Source organism: Ambystoma mexicanum, chromosome 12 (assembly GCF_040938575.1).
Source record: "Ambystoma mexicanum isolate Mex_15411 chromosome 12, UKY_AmexF1_1, whole genome shotgun sequence".
NCBI lineage: Eukaryota > Metazoa > Chordata > Amphibia > Caudata > Ambystomatidae > Ambystoma > Ambystoma mexicanum.
The window spans coordinates 1,190,165,687-1,190,190,604 of NC_090936.1; the positions used below are offsets into that span (position 1 = coordinate 1,190,165,687).

At 47.3% G+C, this 24,918-nt stretch overlaps 1 protein-coding gene across 2 annotated transcripts in view; it reads right to left on the reverse strand.

The window, feature by feature from the left end:
- Positions 1 to 24,918, reverse strand: part of MON2 (MON2 homolog, regulator of endosome-to-Golgi trafficking) — a 1,155,350-nt gene that overhangs the window by 957,272 nt on the left and 173,160 nt on the right. For both annotated transcript variants that reach the window (XM_069629845.1, XM_069629844.1), the window contains exon 2: positions 2,350 to 2,413. In XM_069629845.1, the coding sequence (XP_069485946.1) occupies positions 2,350 to 2,413 (64 nt within the window). The remainder of the gene's footprint in view (positions 1 to 2,349; positions 2,414 to 24,918) is intronic.

Below are 24,918 nucleotides of genomic sequence, written 5' to 3' on the forward strand. Positions count from 1 at the left end.
CCACCCTCCCCTTCATCTTCACTGAGACTCTATAGACTTGCTGTTTATGGTTTCTGTCTCTTTTGATAACAAGGAACCAAGCGCTGAATCCGGCGCATGTTACAGAATGCCACGGTGCATTGTTATTGCTTGTATAAAGCGAATAAAAAGAAGTTTGGGGGAAAAAAAGAAATACATCGATATAGGACATTTTTAGAGGGTGTTAGAGGACTAAGACTATGCACACTATACTTGCATAGCTTTCTCATTTGGAGGGTCCAACCCGCATTTGACATTCATGAAAAAGGCCCCGTTTTCCCGCTTTAAACGTTCAAATGATTTCAAAGGAAAGAAAAGCTGCATGGCTCGTCCTAGCCGCGATCAGGCATCAGCGAGTCTCTACACGGTGTATTAAAAGTATGTATAGAAAGACATATTCGAGTTACGTTTGACAAAGATTACCTGGACTGGAAGACATGGCTAACAGCTACTGACATATTATGAAGGAGAGAGGGCCACTATTAAATAAGGCCCATCAAGCCAAGTTTGATATTTATTGATCTGAATGGGTGTTAAGATAAATTCGAGTCATCCATACATTTTGGGCAACATTTAGCATGTCAATTCGGACTTATATTGACAATAACTTTTGTGAAATTTCCCAATTATAGGACTGTTTTGTTAACCCATATTCTATTCCAATCAATAGCCTTAATTAACGACCAATGTGGTTGAAACATGTGTTGGCTAGGGCAAAATTATTCATTAGTAATGTTCCAAGATCAATTAGCTATATAGAATTTTTATTTACTGAAACAAAATATGGTGAGAGCCACGCAACATTGTGATAATTTGATTTAGGAGTAACAAGGCTGAAACACGTGTCTGGGGTTGCTGTTGCTACTCATGTTCAAAGGAGGTTTGCCTGGCATTTCCGTGCTGGACTGGCCTTGTGGTCGGGGCAAAATGGTTGTTCCTCCTTTGTGAAAAGTACAGGGAACAAAAAGCGATGGCTGCGGACTATCAAAGTGGGAAAAACCCACAGAACAGGTTATCATGCCATGTTCTTTCAAGAGGGGGCGCATGCTACCTTTTTTCTGCTTTGGGATTAAACCTCATTTGTTTGACTTTTTGAGTAGCGCATATTTTTCTGGAATACTCAATTTAAAAATCATTACTGGATTGTAACTTGTTTTTAAGTGTACTGTATTTTAGATTATCTTGTGGTTCTTTCTTGTCCCTGTAATCTTTGTGAAAAGTTTATTTAAAAAATTACTGGGTTGAGTCACTGACTATTTTATTGTATTTTATTTGACTATTTTATTTCTGACTGCCAGAGTTTATGGGTGCAAGTAGAATTTTAAAGTCAGAAAGAGTCTCCAAAGATGGTGCCTTTTACACTTGAGGGGGAGGTTTGTAATGAATCAAGAGATTCTCAGTGCAACATGTGACCTTAGCGGACTGAGGTGTGGATTAAGTGAAAGCCTGAGGTGCGAGATTTACCCTCAACCACTTGTGTTCTGCAACACACACCGTTGATGGTCACTGCAGAGGTCGGAGACCATGTGGAACAAAGCCTGTTCAAAAATGATTAGATGGCATGACTTCTGTAGATCCAGGAATGAGCGTGCCGTCCAGAACACAGTACAAACAATCCCTACTGATCTGCCCATGGGCAGCTTAAAACATAGCTGTACATCAGGCCATGGTGCACATGTGTGATCTATGTTGGAACACACTGGAGTCTAAATGACCAAATATTTGCAGATATTTATGTTCAGCAATCCTAACAGGGTTTGATTCAGAGGCTGCAGCATCCTCACAGGTTCCAGACCTTGCACAGCTGCTCCCTTTCTGTTGAATCACGCTGCACTGGATGACTGGCACACATGCATTCCTCATGTTGCAAGTTGCTATAAATTCTCATACATATTAACCTTCAGAAGGAATATTTTGTTCCCAAAACAACTTCCCCCAAATAGTTCCTGGAATGGTTTCATGCTTACAAGCAGCATGAAAGCAAGACCGCGAAACATGGCAGAAGGAGACACATCCCAAGAAAGCGACAGTCACGTGGGGGATGATCATTAAACGTAAGAAGTAAGCACACAGAATGAGAACATTCAGAATGACATGTGGCAGCAGAATTGCATCCCATCATTGACTGTGGATTATCCGGCTTGGTTTCAAGCGTCGGCAAAGCTTTCCTTTTTGCATTGTGTTTCATAGGGCGAATTAAAAATATCAAAATGTTCTAGAATGATTATTAAGGACTAAAAACAGAAGGTATTTCACAGTTCAGCAGAACTCTAGAACAAGTTTAAAGCAATTAGAAAACAATGCTTTCCGTAGAAGTGTAAATGAGTTTACCTGCCAGGATCTCAGTGGTGCGTGCAGCTATTGTCTTAATCTTTATTATGCCGGATTCTGCAGCCTGCAAACACATGAAGCAAAGAAAGCGAGCATTAAAAAGTAAATATGCACAATAGCATAACCATGCATTCACCTCCTCTATGTTATGCAGTCTATTCTAGCAGGCGCACGGGGACCAAGCACTGCGGCGCATAATACTTGGTCACGTTGATCTATGGCAGTTAGATTTTCAATGCACTTTCCCCCCCCCCATTCCCCACACTTGCTGTGGGAGCATGATCTTGCAATTGCAGGGTTGACAAACAACAACTGTGGCCGTTCACAGAAGCAAACAAACATCAAGGCGCAGAGCAGGGGGTGTGCTTCTTATTCTTCAATATTCTATGCAAAGTCTGCAATCACTGAAACAGGAAGTGACGTCAGACGAGATGGGGCAGTGCAGGCGGCAGACCTATTTCGCTCCCGATTTCCCTTTAATCAGTTCACCTGCCTGGTGATCCCGGTATCCCAATTCACAGACCCTATCCTTGGGATCTTGCTCCGCGAAGTATGATATACCATGTGGCCCTCTGCAGCGCACACTTTTTAAGAGCAACAGCAGTGCACTGTACAGTAAGGCCCAGGTGAAGGGCAGGGATGGAAGTGGAGCACGAGATGGAGATATGTACTTGGCAACTATTTAAATTGATATCACTAATGCCAGTCCGACTGGTGGTATTACTATGGCTGCTACTTCTACTGGCCCTGCCATCATTACCTCTACTACACATACTACTAGTTACTACTGACTACTAATACACACTCCAGTAGCAGTAGAACTCTTTGGCACTCTACTTTGTATCGAGAGGCTCATTTTAAGGCTCTTGCTTCCCTTTCGTCTAAACCTGAAATTCTTTTAGAAATTGAAACCTAGCACCGAAAGGAAGCACATCGGTGGCTCTGGCCCACTGCACCTAACCAGATTTCATCTTCTGTGACCCCTCCTACAGTCTCACACAATAAATGGTTACAAACGCGTCGAATGCCACAACTCAGTACGTCACGACTTAAGCGAGCCAATGGACCGAGAGTGCCAGAGTTACTGTCTAAGAACACGATTTTTCCCTCACTTCCTTACTCTGCTATGTGACCCCCCTTCTGAACTCATGAGAAATCAGAAGTAGAAAAGAACAGGCAGACAGTAACATGGCAGCCAGTTCTGGCATCATGTGAACGATTTATGAAAGGCTGGCAGCCGAAATCAGAATCGGCTACACATGGTCTCTACCGAGCAGTGCTTCCAGAACACACCTGAAATGTGCTTTGGATGAGGTTGCAGCAGTTTTCCTTGCTCCAGTAAGCAGCATGGCCCTAACCAACCCTAGAGCAGTGGTAGTCAAACTTTTTCATACTGCCCCCAGTCCCCCTCTTGAGTACAAATATTGTTTCTGCACCGCCCTCCCCCCCCCCCCCCCCAACTCTCCCCACCTAGGAGTTGGCACCTCTACTGGGCCCAAAAGACGTCCTGCAGGCTCCATGAAATATAAGCAGATGTTCTACTGCTTTTATGTTCTACCAACAGCAGTCACCTTAATCCTCTTTTATATAAAAAAAGAGGGCTTTTAATCCCTTTTTAAAGAATCTGGGTCCCCCTGGACAGCCCTCGGGCCCCCCTGGGGGGCCGTCCCCCCCAGTTGAAGACCACTGCCCCAGAGGCTGGTGCACCTTGTAAGGTATGGTAATGATCCAATGGGAACAAACGTTCTGGGAAATCCACTTGAAAACACGTTCACTTTACGTTGCGAACAGCCAAAAGCTACAGCTCATCGCCTTTTCTGGGAGCATCTCGCCTCTTTTACAGTATCCAAGAGTCATTGGACTGAAGGGGAAAGACAGCAGGGCGCCATCTTGCGTCAGTGAAAACCCTGCATAGCACTGAACCATCATGAAGTACATGGAGACACTGGGAACCAGAGGTACATGTTACAACCCTGCGACATGTGCACAACCGCATGTTCACAAGGCTCCGGCCACATGGCATGCTCCCAGTGCAGTGCCTCGTTTCTCCCATCTAACGCCAACATGTACGGGTTTACACGTGGGTGCGGATCTTTGCACTACTGCCACATATGCCAGCGTTCTAAGCAGAGTGATAGCTATGGTCTGTCCTGTGATCTCGAATGCAAATAACTCATTGTAACTAAACACAACTATGAGATATTTAAAACATACTGATCACACATTAAGGACTTCTTACATTGTTTGCTGTGCTGAAAACAAACGGGTGCCGTAAAGTGCAAACATACCTTAGAAATGTATGCAAAAGATGCAAAACAGCATATTACAAACCGAATAATTCATAAAGTGATCACTCATTTAATGCATCTAAAAGAGGTTCACACATCTGATAGGCCTAAGATCATCAAACTCCCCCGCCCCCCCAAATATAAAGGAATCTAGCAGCTTGTTCGTCGGATGGTACCCATTCATAAAGTGCCTCATTTTACCTCCACGAGGTGTGTGTGGCAGGGGTGGGGGGCTAAGCACAATCAAATGTCAAAGTATTAATCATCGTGAGATCGGGAGCACGATAAAAAAATATATATATATATTTTTTAAAAAAATCACTGACAAAACCAATAGTTTTGGCTTTTATGTGGGCATAGGGTCATCATTTTCCAGGCACCGCAATCATTGTTCTCCCCGACCGTAAAATGGCAAAAGCTGCCAAACGATGCCAGCACCTGGGAATAGTATAGAAGTACCGGGTAAAGGCCTATCTAATGCTATAAAAGAGCCAACACTGTTGGCTTTGGCAGTGCTGGTTTTGAACAGGAATGCAATGCACGCGCACACACATACTGCTCATAAACCAAGTGGCTGCAGTCGCACTAGGTTAGCAGGTGCATTGCATCAGGAGCTGGCTTACAGCTGCAATGAAGCCATTACCTTTCAGAACGTTGCTCAGAAAGCATGTTGCCATCCCCACACGGGATGCAACCAAAAGCGTTCCCTGGGGATTATGACAGGGTTTCCTCGCGGCACCCCCTCCCCTGAACCCATCCTCCCACACAGGCTTCTGACACACACTTGTGTACAGGGATAGAGCGAAAAGGCACAGGGATGCCTCCAGGCTCTCCCCCAAGCTTTGAAAGGGAATGAAACAATATGATTAATGTCAATAGTGGGAAAGGTTGAGGAGTTTAAACATTTCAACTTGCAAAAGACAAGTAGCAAACTTAAAAAGGACACGATGTTTTTACGTGAACGTACAAGTACCTTTCTGGCAGCGACCTATAAACTATAAACATTTGTGAAAGTGTGTATGTTCAGGGTTGGCTCTGGCCCCATAACGGTTAGTGGCTGAAATTCTGGCCTGAGGTCGGCATACCTGTTGTATACGAATTGTTCGTTTTACAACTGTTCGAATGACCATTCACCTTTCCACAATTGACCGAATTGTGAGGTCAATTGTACCATATATGTGGGGGGAAACCCCCCACAGCCCCCCGCCCAACTCCAAACCCTCCAAAACCCCTATATATATATATTACCAAACCGATATATATATATATATATGATACATTACTCACCGTAATCGTATTTTTGATGCTTGTATCTGCTTAGATTCACATGCTGTACATAGGCCGACATCTAGTGGAAGCTGCAGAGTATTACAGTTTGTTTTTCGAAACTCGAAAATGGGCGTCGACACAGGGCGTGCCAGTAATACTATCCCTAGTGTGACGTCCACTGTACCCAAGATCCCGCACGCGTCTAGGACCCTCAGATTGTTTTTTTCCGCCATACTGGTCGGAAGCATTTTGCGGAGTCCCCTGGCCTTAGCCATACTTTTGCTACAATATTGATTAATTTACATCCTTTCCCCATCCCAACGTCGAACTTCGACACTCGACGCCGGCTTGGAGAAGAATTCGACCAGCGGCTGCTGCACGACGGATTTGGTCCTCGGAAGGCCTCTGGCCTCGGCCCAGGCCTTGGAAGGCCTCTGGCCTCGGCCCTGCAAGTAGGGAGAGTGGGGGGTTGGACATACTCTACACTCTTGGTATATAGGTACACCTTATACATTTCCTACACTTACCAGCCCGCTGCCTCAAGGTGCGTATGGAGTGTACCCCTTTTCAATTCTGCCCCAAGTGCAATCGCTAATACCCTTGGGTCGACAGGCACGCCACGTGCAATCTCTGCTTGCCGAGGGACCACCCCGAGGCGAACTGCAGAGCGTGTAGTAGGTTTAAACCTAAGACACTTAAGGACCGTTCGACGAAGCATTGGGCCCACCACGCCAGGCAGACGGCCATGGCAGCGGAGGGCGCCTTCAGCGATGGCAGCGACGCTGTGCTTTCGGACGGCGAGGGCATTACGGCGTCGAAAGACAGCCAAGCGCAGGTCCCCGACCTCGGAAGGTCGTCCGACAGGGCGGCTATGGGGGAAGACCCCCGTCGACACAAGCGCTTCACACACCACTCACACAAAACACACGAAGTCCAACCGAGACTCGACGACGTCGAGTTCTCGGAAAGAGGCACATACAGAACGGTCCGAATCGGTGTCCTCTGGGCGTTCTCGATCGAGATCGCTGCATGTCTCCAGGCAATCATCCACTCTTGCCAAGAGTGCCTCGCTCCCTAAGCTAACAGAAGTTCGATCGTCGGAGGACGAAGACGACTTCCACCCCCAGGCCGCTCTCCAGGAGTCAGAGCCCGCAGACAAGATTAGCGTGGCCCCACGTTCGAAGGATGGGGACTCTACCCCTGATCCTCGACGCCAGGCGTCGAAAACCTCCGGAGCCACAAAGGGACAGGGAAAACACTTTTCCACTCACGGGGAGGGGGGAAAACGGCAGAAGAAGCAGCCACTGCACTCTTCCACACCTGTGAAACACTCCACTACTCCTAAACAGACAGACAAGACCAAGTCTGCTGCTATTTCTAAAACCAGCAAATCTACTCAGGATAAGTCTCCTAGACTTTCTGAGAGGGTCATTCCCAGTTCCAAAGAATGGTCGAGTGATGACATAGATAGGGTCATGTCAAGGATGTCTTCTTTGGCAGACTTTTATGATAAAAATCCAGACCATTTCCTTTCATATAATCCACAAGGGGCTACACCCTCAGGCTCTAATGATCCTATCCCCCCCCCCCCCCGAGTAAGAAGCCCCGGTTTGAGACACCTATGAGGACTGTAACCAAGATCCCTCACTCGTCTAGGACCCTCAGATTGTATTTTTTCTGACATGAGGTAGCATGAGGAGTAGCGTGAGTACAGATAATCCAAGCAGATGGATAGAAAGGTAAGACTACAAGCAACCATGCGCCTTCTCTCAGAGGGGAGGAAGGCTGGGTCGCATGTGAATCTAAGCAGATACAAGCATCAGAAATACGATTTAGGTGAGTAATGTATCCCTTCTGAGGCTTGTGGAATCTGCTTAGATCACATGCTGTGCATAGATTAGCAAGCAGTACCTGAAGGAGGTGGGATGTGAGAAGGGTCATGAGCAAATAAGTGTCTTAGAACAGCTTGTCCCACTTGTGTATCTGCCTTGGAATGGGTGTCAATGCAGTAATGCTGAGTAAAAGTGTGAATAGAGCTCCAAGTAGCTGCTTTGCAAATGGTGTCAAGGGGTACGTTTGCAATGAAAGCCAGAGTGGCCCCAATGCCTCTAGTAGAGTGGGCTCTTGTCGTGAAAGGCAGAGTTCTTTCAGAGAGTGAGCAACACAGCTGGATACAGTTAATAATTCACTTCGAGATGGCACCTTTAGAGACGCAATCCCCCTCTCTGCCTGTAGCTACGGAGACAAACAGTTGATCTGTTTTCCTTAGCGGTCTGGTTTTATTTACATAGTAGAGGACCGCCCTACGCACATCTAGGGTGTGTAGTTCCACCTCAGCCGAGCTTTGAGAGTCCTGGAAGAAAGCCGGAAGCTCAATGGACTGGTTTACGTGGAATTTAGATATAAACTTAGGTGAGAACCTAGGGTGTGTGCGGAAAACCAGCTTGTCTTTATGGACAGTAAAGAAGGGATCCTGCACTGACAGAGCCTGAATTTCACTGACCCTTCATATACAAGTAATAGCTACTAAGAAGGCCGTTTTATAAGTCAGGTGTTTGAGACTGCTTTTATGCATGGGCTCGAAAGGGGGGCCCATGAGCTTAGATAGCACCACATTAAGGTCCCACCCTGGTAGTGGGTTTGAAATAGGAGGGTGAAGTCTCTTTACTCCTTCCATGAAGGCTTTAACTACTGGTACTTTCCACCACAAGACCTTCTTATGGGAAGTGGTGTATGCCGACAGAGCTGCCAGGTGTACTTTCAGTGAGTTAAAAACCAATCCTGCATCTAGCAGGTGGAGCATGTGTGTAACAATAGTAGAAGGAGTGCAATCCACTGGGTTGATTTGTCTACTCTGGCACCAGATAACGAATCTCTTCCACTTGTCAAAGTAGCAGTGCCTTGTGTTTTGTTTCCTAGATTCCTTTAGGATGTCCATACACCTCTGTGGTAAATTGAGATATCCAAACTCTATGACCTCAGGAGACATGCTGCCAGGTACATTGAGTAGGGTTGCTGATGCACTGTTTGACCTTGGTGCTGGGACAGTAGATTGTACCAGGCCGGAAGTTTGATGGGCTCGCACACCGCCATCCTGCGTAGGTGTGGGAACCACGGTCGTCTTGCCCACATGGGAGCAACTAGGACGAGCGTCATCGACTCTCTGCTCATCTTGTTCACCACCTTCCTGGAGAGGAGTTGGTGGAAAAGCGTACGCAAATATCCCTGACCAGTTCATCCACAGGGCGTTCCCCTGGGAGTCTGGTTGGGGGAACCTGGATGCAAATCCTGGGCATTGCTATTTTCGCTTGTGGCGAATAAGTCTATAGTGGGGAAACCCCACTGAGAGAAGATATGTTCTACGACCTCTTTGTGCAGAACCCATTCGTGTTTCTCTGGGAGGGAGTCTCTGCTCAGAGCATCCACTAGGGAATTGAGCTCCTCTGGAACATGTTGTGATGACAGGAAGATGTTCCGTCTGAGTGCCCATATCCAGATTTTCTGGGCAAGCTTGGACAGATTTGGCGAACGAGTCCCTCCTTGCTTGTTCAGGTAGAACATGGCTGTCGTACTGTCCGTCTGGATTTGCACTGACAGGTTTAGTGGGCAGGGCTCGAACGCTTGAAGCGCTCTGAATACTGCCAGAAGCTATAGCAGGTTGATGTGGTTCTTGGCCACTGAAGGAGACCAGAGACCCTGAGCTGTGTGGTGGAGATGGTGAGCTCCCCACCCCGTCAGACATGCATCGGTAGTGACTACTGCCTGTACTTCGGGATCGTAAAAGGGTTTCCCCTGTGCAAGATTCTCTTGTCCGCCAGTGAAGGCTTTGTACTAGTGTTGGCGAAACGACCACTAGATCGTCCCACTGACCACTTGCCTGAGACCACTGTTTCGCCAACCATTCCTGCATGGGACGCATGCGCAGGCACGCGTGGGGGACCAGGTAAATACATGACGCCATCATGCCCAGCAAACGCATTGCTTTGCGTACCGTTATTTGGTGACCGGACTGATATTGCGGAATTTGCAGTAGTATATTCCGAATTCTTTCCTCTGAAGGAAATGTCAACCCCTTTTGAGTATCTAGAATTGCTCCTAGGAACTGTTTGCAGGTGCTTGGCACCCGGCTTGACTTTCTCGTTGATTGAGAAGCCTAATTCGTGGAGGAGGTCGATAGTCCTTTGAATGTTTATTGTGCAAATTACTGGGGTTTCCCCTGTTATGAGCCAGTCGTCCAGATAAGGGTACACCGGGATTGCCTCCCTGCGTAGGTGTGCAGCCGCCACCGCCAGTACCTTGGTGAATACCCTTGGTGCCGAAGCTATCCCGATGGGCAGTACCTTGAACTGGTAGTGCCGACTGTCCACCTTGAAGCGCAAATACCTTCTGTGCGCTGGGAGCATGGAAATATGAAAATAGGCATCTTTCATATCCAAGGTTGCCATGTAATCCCCCTTTTTTAGGAGGGGGATTACCTCTTGTAGCGTAGTCATTCGAAACTTTTGGAGCTTGACATACTTGTTGGCAGGCCGTAAATCCAATACTGGGCGCATTGTCAAATCTTTTTTTGGCACAAGGAAGTAAGTTGAATAAAAACCCTTGTTTACCTGGTGTCCCGGGACGAGTTCTATCGCGTCCTTTGCTAGCAGATTGGCGATCTCCTCGAGGAGAATCTTCTGATGTTCTAAAGAGTGTACTCTTTGAGGTGGAGGATGGTTCCGGGGACGCTGCAGTAGTTCTATAGAGTACCCTGCGGATACTGTTGACAGCACCCATCTGTCTGATGTGATCCCTTCCCAAGCCTGGGTGAAGTTGGAAATGTGTCCCCCTACTGGGGTTGCGTGAGAAGGGACCCTGAACTGAGCGTCACTGCTTTGGTGGAGGCGTGCCGCCTCCTCTACTGGGGCTGCCTCTGCCTTTACCACGTCCTCTCCTATTACCCCTGCCGTAACCCTGGGTAGACTGTTGGCTGTTGTTCCACTGTGTACCCTGCCCCTGGGAATAGTTAGATCCTCTTTGGGAATTTTGGCCGCGTGGGCGACGAAAATTACCATTCCCTCTCTTTTGTTAGGGGGTTTATTGGTTAACTGGCCAAGGGACTTGAGTGTCTCGTATTCATCCTTGGCATTCTTCAGCGCGTCCTCGACCGCCTTACCAAACAACAGATCGGCTTCCACCGGTTTGTCCAACAATGATACCTGGGTTTCTGCCTTAAAACCAGACTGCCGTAACCACGCATGTCTCTTGATAACAGTGCCTTCTGCTATCAATCTGCCTGCGTTGTCCGCGGCGTCAAAAGTTGCTTTAAAAAATGCAACCAGACACGGCTCTACCCTCTGCGGAAATTCGTGCTAACTGGCCCTTTAAGGGTTCTGGTGCAGAGGCTATGAGTGCCGCGACTTCTTCCCACTGATGGCAGTTGTAGCTGGCCAACAGGGTGGTGGAGTTTGCAATCCTTGCCTGATAGGCGGACGCTGAGGCTACTTTCCTGCCGAAACCATATAGTTTTTTGCTCTCCTTGTCTGGAGGAGCTTCGGACGATGACAAGGGTGTTCCAGCCCTCTTACTAGTGTTAGTGACAACCAGGGAGTCTGGCTTCAGATGTCCTCTTATATAGAGAGGGTCAGACTGGGCTGCCCTGAAAAGTTTTTCAACTCTCGGATTGACTGCTCTGGTGAGGTTGGGGTTCACCAGGGACGGGTCTATTCTCCGCTGAATAGACTTAAGGATAGGGATGGTCTGGGCAACAGGCCTCCTCTCTCCCACTAACTCCTCGGCGAAGTCCCTCTCCTCCTGGACACAGTGGGTGTCAATATGGAAATGTTCTGCTGCTCGTGCGAGAACCTCGTTCAGGAGGGGATGGTTATCGACAGGGGAGTCGGTAACCGGGGCTTCCTTCTCTACCGGGGAATCTACTCTGTAGGTTTCAGGGTCTTCCTCTTCCTCTTCTTGGTCCTCGTCATCCCCATAGTAGCCCATCCCGGTTTGCTCTTCTGCCATGCCAAATTCTTGGTCCTCACCAAAGGAAGTCTCTCCTTGATACTGTGAGTATGGCCGTGAGTATGGTTGTACATCGAAGGGGTCCGCAGACCTCATAGGTGTCTCAAACCGGGGCTTCTTACTCAGGGGGATAGGATCATTAGAGCCTGAGGGTGTAGCCCCTTGTGGATTATATGAAAGGAAATTGTCTGGATTTTTATCATAAAAGTCTGCCAAAGAAGACATCCTTGACATGACCCTATCTATGTCATCACTCGACCATTCTTTGGAACTGGGAATGACCCTCTCAGAAAGTCTAGGAGACTTATCCTGAGTAGATTTGCTGGTTTTAGAAATAGCAGCAGACTTGGTCTTGTCTGTCTGTTTAGGAGTAGTGGAGTGTTTCACAGGTGTGGAAGAGTGCAGTGGCTGCTTCTTCTGCTGTTTTCCCCCCTCCCCGTGAGTGGAAAAGTGTTTTCCCTGTCCCTTTGTGGCTCCGGAGGTTTTCGACGCCTGGCGTCGAGGATCGGGGGTAGAGTCCCCGTCCTTCGAAGGTGGGGCCGCGCTAATCTTGTCTGCGGGCTCTGACTCCTGGAGAGCGGCCTGGGGGTGGAAGTCGTCTTCGTCCTCCGACGATCGAACTTCTGTTAGCTTAGGGAGCGAGGCACTCTTGGCAAGAGTGGATGATTGCCTGGAGACATGCAGCGATCTCGATCAAGAACGCCCAGAGGACACCGATTCGGACCATTCTGTATGTGCCTCTTTCCGAGAACTCGACGTCGTCGAGTCTCGGTTGGACTTCGTGTGTTTTGTGTGAGTGGTGTGTGAAGCGCTTGTGTCGACGGGGGTCTTCCCCATAGCCGCCCTGTCGGACGACCTTCCAAGGTCGGGGACCTGCGCTCGGCTGTCTTTCGACGCCGTAATGCCCTCGCCGTCCGAAAGCACAGCGTCGCTGCCATCGCTGAAGGCGCCCTCCGCTGCCATGGCCGCCTGCCTGGCGTGGTGGGCCCAACGCTTCGTCGAACGGTCCTTAAGTGTCTTAGGTTTAAACCTACTACACGCTCTGCAGTTCGCCTCGGGGTGGTCCCTCGGCAAGCAGAGATTGCACGTGGCGTGCCTATCGACCCAAGGGTATTTGCGATTGCACTTGGGGCAGAATTGAAAAGGGGTACACTCCATACGCACCGGGCTGGTAAGTGTAGGAAATGTATAAGGTGTACCTATATACCAAGAGTGTAGAGTATGTCCAACCCCCCACTCTCCCTACTTGCAGGGCCGAGGCCAGAGGCCTTCCAAGGCCCGGGGCGAGGCCAGAGGCCTTCCGAGGACCAAATCCATCGTGCAGCAGCCGACGGTCGAATTCTTCTCCAAGCCGGCGTCGAGTGTCAAAGTTCGATGTTGGGATGGGGAAAGGATGTAAATTAATCAATATTGTAGCAAAAGTATGGCTAAGGCCAGGGGACTCCGCAAAATGCTTCCGACCAGTATGGCGGAAAAAAACAATCTGAGGGTCCTAGACGCGTGCGGGATCTTGGGTACAGTGGACGTCACACTAGGGATAGTATTACTGGCACACCCTGTGTCGACGCCCATTTTCGAGTTTCGAAAAACAAACTGTAATACTCCGCAGCTTCCACTAGATGTCGGCCTATGCGTAGCATGTGATCTAAGCAGATTCCACAAGCCTCAGAAATATATATATTAGGCTGGGGTGTACTTGCGACAGTGACATTTGACCAACCCCAACCCCTGTTATAGCAGTATAGGCGAATCCAGGAGATTGACGATTTTGCACTTTTTCAAAAATAGGCAGTTAGGAAACAACATAACACACACAAGGCTGTAGCAGACCCCTACGTGCAAGTCAGCTACAGACCCGGGCAACGTCGGAGGGTAGGACTAATACTTTTATATATCCCTCTGGTCAATTTGAGAAAGTAGAACTTGGCTTTGTTCTCAGATACCCACAGCTCCTCTAATGCTATCCAAAACAAGCAAACGGTTGAAAAAAAACACCTTTTCCTAATTCAGAGCCCCACAACATGCCTGATCGCTTCCACCAAGTCTGCGGGACGGTTCCAACTTAACAATTTGCACCCCAGCCGCTCCCTATCCACTGCATCAAAGGCTTGTTCGAGGTCCATAACATCCGAACCAGTGGGCAAATGGAGTATTCCGAACACGTCTGAGGGTGTATCTGGGCTAAAGATCCCCATCTTTAATGTATCCTCTGTTACTCACAACAACACAAACTCTGATCGTCCAAGAGGTGTTCCAACACAAACTACTAACTCGACAAATTCTTCTGTAATGTCACGCTTAAAGTGTTTGTTAGTGGCAAAGAACTTGACCTACACAACACCAACTTCACTCTCCACTGCCACATTTATCCCTGCGGTTCAAGATATGGCACCAGAAACCTTGACCTTCCGAAAATGTCCTCTGAAACGATGTATAGGCCATATTATGTTACATCAGTCTAAACTGGGACTTTGTTAGAATTCCAGAGAGGGAGAGGGGTGGAGAATAGTAGCAACAGAGACAATACATTATGTATCTATGGTCTCCACCATATTGAATATTTCTAGTACACACAAAAACAACTGGATTATGATCTCTTAACAGGACGTTTGAACATAAGGCATCCAAAAAGGTTTAAGCCAAGAGAAGGCGATCTACCACACACAGAGACACAGGAAATCCTGTGCGTTTTGCCCTGTCTGCCTGATCCCTCCTGACAGACCCATTATCTCACTATGTGGTTCCATGTAGGAACCAAGCGGGAAATATAAAGATTTGTTCTGTGGTAAGTCATAATCAGGGAACGGAAAAGACAGCATGATTTTCAGACACCACCTACTCTTTCCCTATTTGGTGATACTAAGCCCTGCGCTATACAAACAAAGGTCAAAAGGGGAGCTAGCCAGTCTGACAAGATGGTTCAACATAAAGCATGAAGCACAATGCCCCACCACACAAAATTACAACTAAACAGTCCCAAAGATGTTCACTCCACAGAAATCAAAGAACCGGTTAGGACAGAAGGATACTAACGTCTGAATACACAGAATAGGACAACACTTCAAAACGAACCCGACCCTGAACCACTCAAAGCCTAAACAACCAGGGTCACACTAGAACACCTAAGAAAAGATATCACCCACCCAGTCCCACAACTGAAGATTAGGTTCAGACGCACCCACCAATCCAAACTATACTCAATAGGACACAGTTGGATCAGCGCAACACTACCAAATCGAGTCGGCCCACAAGGAACCAGCAACATCCGAACCCACAGGTATGCAACTAACGGAATCATAAGTACCTGAACCAGGATACAGACCACACTAACCCAACCCTCAATCTTCTGCATACATAAACCCACACAAAACCACACAACCATCTCTCTCCCAGCAATCTGCACGCACTTTACCACACTGCATCAACAACAGACAAACTTCACCCACAGCACTCAAGGCCTTCATCCAATCCGATACTACCACCAAAGCCCAGCACTCTGAGTATACCGAGCAGAAGCTGCCAACAGCACACCACCTCTCCCACTCTCCTTTCTCCCCTCCTCCCGACTAACCCTACCCCCACCCTTCCTGTTTACAGATCCGCCAGAGTGCCTGGGGACCAATTCCGTTGGTGACGGTGCGCTATACAAGTACCACTAACATAACATAACATAAATTAAGTCCTCTCTCCAGAAATGTTTATTTATATACAGGGAAGAACAATGCTCTTTTGATCCCAAATGAGCATACAATAGATATCATATTTGATGGAAAGCAGCGAGGGTGTTAACATGGGGTGAGTGAGTGACGTTCTGACCAGGTTGTGGAGGGGAGTAAATGAAAGTCACCAGGGTCAATCAATATTAGACATTTTTAAGTGCAGGTAGGCGGTACAGCCAGTTGTGCTCGGGATGTGACCATGGTGGACGAAATAACTCAGACTGCTTATATTAATCCATTAGGGACTTTAAAACCCGACAGTTCCTACCTGTGGATCCAACACCATGGTCTCACCGCGCCCTGATGCCTGCAGGCTTACAGTGCTTCATAAGCACATAAACGTAGTACTGGAGGGGTGGCAGAGGAAGTGAGGGAAAGAGGCAGGTTAGTGGAGAGGACAAATAGTTAGGTTGAAGGCAGGTGAGTGGTAGGTTAAGAGTGAAACTCAGAGGCATGAACGTAGGCTTTCAGTTTGGTTTTGAACAAACCAGTATAGACTGTTTCTCGGATGCCTGAGGGAAGAGAATTCCTTTGCAAGTGGATTAAGAACAGAGAAAAGAGTGGAAGCAAGATGAAGCACAGGGAGGCGAGGAGCCACAAGGGTAGCCAAGGAGGCAGCCTGGAGATTACACAAAGGCTTTTAGAGTTGGATATAGCAGGATAGATATAACGTGGTGCCTTACTAGGGGATAGATTTGCAAAAAAAGTAGAAGAAATTTAAATCTGGCCCCGTTTTGCATAGTCAGTCATGCAGCCTGGTGACAATAAAAATAAGTAGGTGTGAAATGAGTGAGTTCAAGGAGTCCTGGTTGCAAAGTTAATGATCTGTGGAGAGGACAGAAAGTAAAGTTGGGGAGATCGAAGAGGATGCTGGCACAGTAGTCCACTTTAGAGAAGACGAGAGTGGTTAAGAGATGGTTGGCAGCGTTGAAAGGAAGGAGATGCCTGATTTACCTTATATTTTGGAGGTTGAAGCTAGCCACTGTTGCAGTTTTGGAGATGAAAGAAGAGAAGGTGCGGGAAGAGTTATAGCTGTTTTTTAGCTGAAGAGGAGTAGGGGAGAGTGTCAGGTGGGAACCGGATATGGAGGGAAAGTAAGTATTTGTCAGGAAAGAAAAGCACCTCTGTTTTAAATTCAGAGAGTCAAAAGCCATCCAATATTTAATGGCAGAGACACAGGTGGACATGTTGATGGGGAGATCAGAGGCGAGTTCAGGAAAAGAGAAGATTTGGTACCGCACGCAAAGAGTTGGTATGAGAACCCAAACAAGGCGATAAGTGCCCCAAGAGTAGAAGAGTAGAGCGTAAAAAGGTGAGAACCCAAGAAACAGCCTTATGGAACAGAAAGTTAGGAGTGAGTTGAAAGGTGTGATTCCAGAAGACTGAAGAATTGGCGAGGTGCCAGGTAGGATTTAATCCAGGGAAAGGCATGATCGCAAATCCCAAGAAGAAAAGAGCAAGAATTAAGGAGTCATTAACAGTGTCAAAGGCAGTGTGCAGGTCAAGGAGAAGTAAGATGGAGGATAGGTTGGAGTGCTTAGCAGAGGCGATGAAGTTGGAGACATCTGCAAGAGCAGTTCCCATGAAGTGACAGGAACCGGAAACCTGCTAGTAGGTGTTTTTAAAGTTGTGGCTGTCTAAGAGAATTGTAAGATGGTTGAACATAACCCTTTTGAGCCCTTTAAAATAGTGTGGAAGAAGAGACTAAGGGAGAAAGTTTGCGAGTAGGTTCAGGTCAGCCACTTGTTTTTTTAGGTAGAGGGATGACTGGGACCATTTTGAAAAAAAAGAGGGAAAGCAAGCTGAGTCAAAGGACAGGTTGAAGCATTCAGCGAGGATAGGCCACTACAGGGGTAATAGACTTGACTAGCTGAGTATCAAGAGGGTCTGATGGGGCACAAAAGAGGGGCTAGCCTTCATCATCAGTAGAGCTAGTACTTCAGCATTAGTGTGACTAAAGTAGGAGATCAAGGCTTACGGTAGATTAGGTGGGGTGAAGAATATAGGAGGACGGAGTGTGAGAAAGGTCCGGAGAGAGACTCTAATTTTGGAAACCTTTGCAGTGAAGTACAGCTAGGATATTAGCTGTGAGAATATAGTTAATAGTCATAGGTTTAAGGGGAGTGAATAATGAGTTTAGGGTGCCCTGTCCCCGGCGAGGATGGTTGGAGTGAACCAATCTGGGTGAGGTAGAAATACCTTTTCGCTCTATCAAGCGAGGACAAGAGAGTTCAGAGCAGAGGTGTAGAGTTGCAGATCCTTATGCGAGTGGGTACCCCTCCATTGTGCTGAGAGAGCATATAAATGGTGTGACCCAATGGCTGAATATGCTGAGACTAAGGGATGAAAGTTAGAAGTGGGATGTGAAAGAAAGAGTCCTGTAGTATGGATTGGGAACCAAAGAAGACACGGTTATTGGAAGAGGCATCAGGTGAGAAGGAGTAAACTGTAGGTCAGAGAGAAAGGGAGGAATGGCAGAAAGTTTCAATTTCCCTTTTAGTAATAGCTGAGGCAAGTGGTGCAGAGTAGTCAGAGGGTGGAAAGGAGATGGTGGTGGAAACAATGGAGTGATCAGATAGGGATAGTACCACAGTAGAATTCGTGGCAGAGATTAATAAGAGATCAAAAGAGTTACCACAGGTGTGGGTTGGTAGGTTATGGAGTGGTGTGCTTGTCATTAAGAAAAGACTGTAGTTCAGAATTCCGAGAAGTGGTTGAAGAGGGAAGGTTAAAGTCACCCAAGAGAATGAGGCAATATTTAGAGGAAAGGGAATCAAGGAGTTGCCCAAGATCATCAAAGAATGTTCCAGCGGGACCAGGAGGGCGAAAGAGGGAAATGATGTGAGGCGGAGCAATCGTAGAGATGGTGAATTCAAAAGGGGCAGGGGAGGACATGGTTTTGGAGATTTGTGAGGCGCTGTGGCAGGACACAGTAGGTAGCGACGTTGCCACCTCTGCCAGTCAGACGAGGAGAGTGAATGAAGGATAGTTTGGATTTGTGTAGGGCCGCCAGGAAGGCAGTGTCAGATGGAGAAATACAAATTTCCTGTTCTAACCTACTTTCTTTCCCAATTGTTCAGAAACACAAAACCACCAAGGCCTTTTGGACCATGCCCAAGAAAAAGAGGACTGCCTTCTGATCCCTCTCATTTGTGTATTTTTATCATGTTCACATTTTCTTTTTAAATCTAGAGTTTGCATAAGGCTGGTCTGTCATCCCAGTGTTGCAGCCAGGTCTCTCTGGTTCTCCTTGAAACGTATATCTTACAGTCCTTCCCCCTATGGGGACACTTTCATGTTTCCCCTTCCTGTAGTCTGGGGTTCTTCAGTATCTTCCTTCCCCGCTCAGGGCTTGCTCTTGCTTAATTCCCATATGGAAACAAGAGCCTACTAACTCCTAATGAGAAACCTCAAACCACTCCAATCGGCAACTTTTACAGGAATTAAAAAAGGGTTATATATTTTTTTAAATTATAACTATAGAAAATTCTTTTAGTGTTATCTTAAGTCATAAAACTATACACATTTTGACAAAGTCATTGAAAATATGTGTAACAACGTTTCTAAACCATTGTACATATGTTTGTAATTCCAACATAGATGACCTAACGCAATTATTTCAGACAATAATATCTAAAGGTTCCTTTTAAATGGAAGGACTTATTACAATAGATAACCCGTCTTCAGTCCGGTTCATGCCCAACGCATTTCGGATCAAGAAACCTGTTCAGGGGAACCAGAACAATGTTTCCTGAAATCACAAACTAACTAAATTACCCTTAATCTACATGTACTCATTAGATTTGCCCATCATTTTCAACAGTGTCGCCAACACTAACCTGTTCCTTATAGCTCCTTGTGAGCAGAGACAGTAACAATGTACGTCCCTGTAGCTCTTGTTCACCATGGTTCATACATGGATTCACATGCTCATACATGCTCCCAGTGATCAGGGTGGGAATCCTCTATAATAGTAAAGGAGTTTCGCTTTAAAGCTAAAACTGCTAGTCGCTTCTATAGCCTATGCTGTCACCCTGGGTCATACTGCCCCAGCCAATTACATTTGTCCTCCTAAACTCGACCCCTGGTGGCCATCTTCAGATTTATTTGCACACGTGAAGCGGCAGTAGGAACCAAAAAAAGCCAGAGAGGGGAAGGAGGGAGGGCACGCACGCATGTGAATCCACGTAAGACCCATGCTGGAGAACAGGAGTTACAGGTAAATAACTTGTTCCTTCTCCAGTATGGGGTCTTGCATGGATTCACGTGCTCATGAATAAGATTACAGAGCAGAACATATACACAACCACAGGCGGTGGAAAGGCTCACAGAAGAACTACACTTACCCCTGGAACAGACTCACCTCATGCAAACAGGTTGCAAACCACTGCTTGGCCAACCTGGGACTCTTCCCTGGAAACCCTGTCAACACAGTAGAATCTTGTGACGGTGGGGGTAGACCTTCACGTAGCAGCCCTGCAGATGTCAAGCAGGGGAACACCACGGAGAAACGCTGTAGTCGCTGCAATGGCTTTGGTGGAATGGGCTCTCGGCTGGTCTGTTGCTCAGACAATGGCAATGCGTGATACAGCCGGAGAGCCACCTGAAGATGGAAGCCTCAGACAGGGCCTTCCCATGTCCCACAGGTCCCGAACTGACTAAAATCTGATAAGTCTTTCAAAAGTCTTTTGTGCGCGCGCAACATAGAACTTCAAGGCACATGCAACGTCCAGCGAACGCAAAGATCTTTCAGCAAGTGAAGAAGGGTTTGCAAATAAAACAGGTAGAAACAAAAGCTTGTTTAGATGAAAGTTCGACAGGACCTTTGGCATGAAGAAAGGATGAGTTTCTTAGCTGAATGGAATGACAAATATGAAGGCTTACAGGAGAGAGCCTGCATTTCCCCAACCCGCCTGCCCAAGGTGATTGCCACCAGGAAGGCAGTTTTCCATGACAAACTTTAAGGAGGCCTGATGCATAGGTACGAATGGAGGCCCCATCAGTTTCGACAGCACGACATTTAGCTCCCACGTAGGGTTAGGAGTCTTCACTGAATGGAATGTTCTGAAGAAGCCTGTGAGGAACTCCTTAACGAGCCTGTGAGACCACAGGGATAGCTTGCCTAGAGCCGTGGTGTAGAGGGATATAGCGGCCAGGTGTACCTTGATAGATGCATGGGCAAGGCCAGACTTGGCAAGCGAGAGCTGGTAAGGAAGAAGCTGTGGTGCTGTTAAGTGCAGCAGAGAAATCTTCGGTGACTGCCACCACATTGTAAAGCGCTTCCATTTGTTTTTGTAGCAGGCTAGTGTAGAGGGGGCCCTGAAACTGGCTACAATGTTCCTGCATTGCAAAGGCAGTGAGTAGTGTCCAAATTCTAGGGCTGCAGGAGCCAAGCCGCAAGGCTCAGACATTGGGTTGTGGTGCAGGATTGACCCCTCATTCTCTGGAGAGCAGATCTAGAAGGAGAGGCAGTTTGAGGACTTGACTCGCAGACAGATGGAAAAGGTCTGGGTACCAGAAATGCCTGGACCACACTGGTGCAATCAGTATCATCTTGCACTGGCAACGTCCGAGTGTGCTTGTCACTAGTACCAATGGAGGAATCAGCGGGAATGCATACAGGAAGAGACTGTCCCAAGGGAATGAGAAGACGTCCCCCAGAATGCTTGGCAGAGGGTACCTGCTGGCAAATTTCTGACACCTTGCGTTGATAGCTGTCGCAAATTGGTCAATTTGAGGGAGACCCAACTTGAAGAGATCAGACACATGTGCGTGCTGGAGCTGCCATTCGTGGCAGGACTTCAGCTCGCTGCTGAGGAGAGTCCACAATGGTGTTCTGAATACCTGCCAGGTGAAATGGGACTATAAATATCTGTTGACAAATGGCCCAGTGCCACAGATTCTACACCTCGAGAGAAAACAGGGGAGCGTGTTGTGATGAATCCTGTGGAGTCATCAGTAATCCGCCGGCAATGACGACCTCCCATGTGCCCAGGGGATGGCAGCCACATCCCGACCCTGGGGATGGAAACATGGGGGAGGAGACGACTGTCGAGGGCGGAGGTGGTGACTCCACAAGAAGAGCCGCAATATTCCTGAGCCTGCCTCCTGAAACCTGTATGACCCCCAAACCTCTGATGGAATACTTCCATTCTAGTCAAAACCCCATTCATATCGCCAACATACACAACACTTGCCTAAATAGTGAAAAAACAACTTCTACTCATCGGTTCATCGGACGTAATCAAAAAACTAGGCGCCAAACACAACACCTTTGTAATGGACAACTCCACTATCCCAGTATCGCAGGTAGTTAAAACACTTGGAGTTTACCTAGACTCGAATCTCTCAATGGTTAGGCAGGTGAATGCCATCTCATCCGCATCGGCCTATCATGCAAAGCTAATCACTGCCGCCAGACCTTTCCTGATGCAACAGAACTACCTCACCAACTCTAGAGCAATTATTGGGTCCAGGCTCTACTACTGCAACGCAGTCCTGCTAGGCACTTCGGCAAAAAACATTAGGAAACTGCAGACGGTCCAGAACAATGCCCTCAGAGCAGACACAGGCATCTCCAGAAGAGACCACATTTCCGACACCAGAAAGCCACAGGCATCTCCAGAAGAGACCACATTTCCAACACCAGAAAAGCCGTTCACTAGCTCCCCATTAAGGAGCGGATCATCTTCAAGACTCTCGCGCTTACGCACAAATGCCTACACAACTCAGCACCACGCTACCTTTCTCAAATATTTACCCTACAACATTCTGACAGACCCACAAGAACTGCCTATACCAACCGGGTAGCCATCCCCAAAAGTGTCCGGGTACAAGCATGGGGCTCAGGTTTTCCAGTTATCGCGGCCACCAACTGGAACTCGCTCCCCCCCGCATTTAGAGGCATCGAGTCACACTCCGCGTTCAGGAAAGGAATCAAAACTCTGCTGTTTGTGTAATGATAACCTTGCTAAGCACAGGGTTATGCACCTATATATGTATGTTCTTATCTGTAAGGTGTATGCTCTATGTAACCTATCATTGCCTTCCTTTTCACATAACAGACATTTTCTTGAAACAGCGCCTGGAATCCTCCGGGCTGCAGGCGCTTTACAAAAAAACAAACAAACAAAAAATATCCATCCATCACCGGTCTCTAATGCTTTGCCAAGTAAAACACCTAAACAACCTTATTTTAAGAATCCTATAAACTCCAGGGTCTTCAAGTCCCATAAAGCCTCAAATACTGAGACGAGGAAGAGGAGGGACGAGTTAATATAGATTGAGAGAAACCCAAGTTTAATGTGCAGACTAGTTGTTTGCTTAAATGGCAAATGCATGGAACATTTTTAAAATGGCATCCACACTCCAAGCAAAAGCAGAGCAGTAGAGAACCGTGCCGAAAGAAGTCGAGAGAACAGGCACATCTATGCGGCAGCTTGCCAACGCGAGATTCCCATACCAGCGTGGAGAGGAGGAAGGAGAGACGCAGCAGGCACCATTGGAGGACCATCAGAGTACCGGGAGCAGCAAAGGAGCTCTCGCGGATACGACCGTGCGAAATGCAGCATTCTCCAGTCCAGGTCACAGTGAGAACCCGGCAGAAGAGCACAGAGCTGAAAATAACGCTGAAGGATTGTCGGAAGTGCAGAGGAGGCCGTCCCAGAGAGGAAGCTTCCTTGCAGACACAAACCACAAGTCAGGAATGCTACAAAATACCGGTGAGTCTGCCCAGAGGCATTGGGGACCCTGGGGCAAACCGACAGGCATATACACATGTAAATTCATTAAGAAGATTTGAATACCGACCAGATAAAGTGCAATGACAAAACAAACAAGTCCCCATGTACGAGATGTCAATGTGGGGAAAAGTTGGAACAAATATTACCTTAAGCAAGCACACTGAAACTCAGTGAAGTGATACAACTGTGGCATTCTTAAAAGGACAGTGAAATTGAAAAGAGGTCCTGGTGAAAGAAGTACACAAGGCAGTTGACATTTGGGGAGGGGAGATACCTGATGTGATATGATAGGTTATTTATAACGGGCTTAATACCCAGAGGTTTCTAAACGCGTACCTGGGGAATCAAACCTGTGGTGCTCCGTGTCTTGCTTCCAAGGTGAGCACTTTGCCCCTGAGCTAGCCTCCCGAGACAGAGGTATACCAGGGGATCTGCAGGAACCCTATGGAAGGATTCCTGGCAGGGGACTATACCAAGCAATCCCCCAAAAGTATAGAAAGTTGTAAGACATTGTGGCAAGATACCTTGCAGGGGAGTATACCAGGGGATCTAAGAAGGCCATAAAGAAAGACCTGGCAACCAAATATATCAGGCAGTTGGGAACTGAATACAACCTTTACAATTGTGGGAAGATAGCTGGCAGGAGAGTACACAAGGGCACCTGAAGACACCATAAGAGGATTCCTGGCAGGGGAGCTTAAAGTGAAATGCAAAGTCTTAACGAGAAGACTTGTGAACCCAGTATAAAGAAACTACGGAAAAGGCAAATATTATGGAAAATATTGTTTGCACAATAACTTTCTGAATCTAATTCACAGATCCAAGGAGAAACTTATTTGAAAGAGTCACATTTGCCATTGTACCTGGATATTATTAAACTGTTATTTGAAAGAGACACTTGTCACTCTGCCTAAACATCCAGGGGAAGGGAACCACTCTCTGGTTCCAAGCGTTTCTCCTTGGAAACTACCTTTGTTGGATTTCCTCATTTACTTTTGATTATGAACACTTTTTTGCCAACACTAAGTCAGGGACATTTCCTTACAATATTAGCTGTTCATTTCTAGTGTGAGGGTAAGATCAGAATGTTTTCGGCACAAGGATAAGTTTAATGACTTGACACATACTGATCTTTAGTTATAGTTTCCTAGGCAGGGAAACTCTCTTTAGTATAGGGATAGAGAGGTGTTAATTCAACCCATTTCTGTTTAATAAACATGTCTGCTGCTCATTTCCGACTCCTCATAGCGTCCCGTCCTGCTTCCTGATGTAAAGCATGGTGGTGGTGGTGGTGGTGGTGGTGTTGCCCGTGAAGACCTACACCACCTTCCCCTGAAGCGGAGGCTGAAAATATGGTATAGCCAAGAAAACTGCCTGTAGTTCCAGGATGTGGAGGTGCAATTCCTTTCCTTCCGGGAGCCAGAGGCCTCTGGCGTATGAATGTCCTGTGTAGGCTCCCTAACCCTCTAGAGAGGCATTTAGTCATGACTGTCGCCTGATAGGTGGGGATCTAATAGGGAGCACCCTGTGTGAGATACGGGCGTATTGACC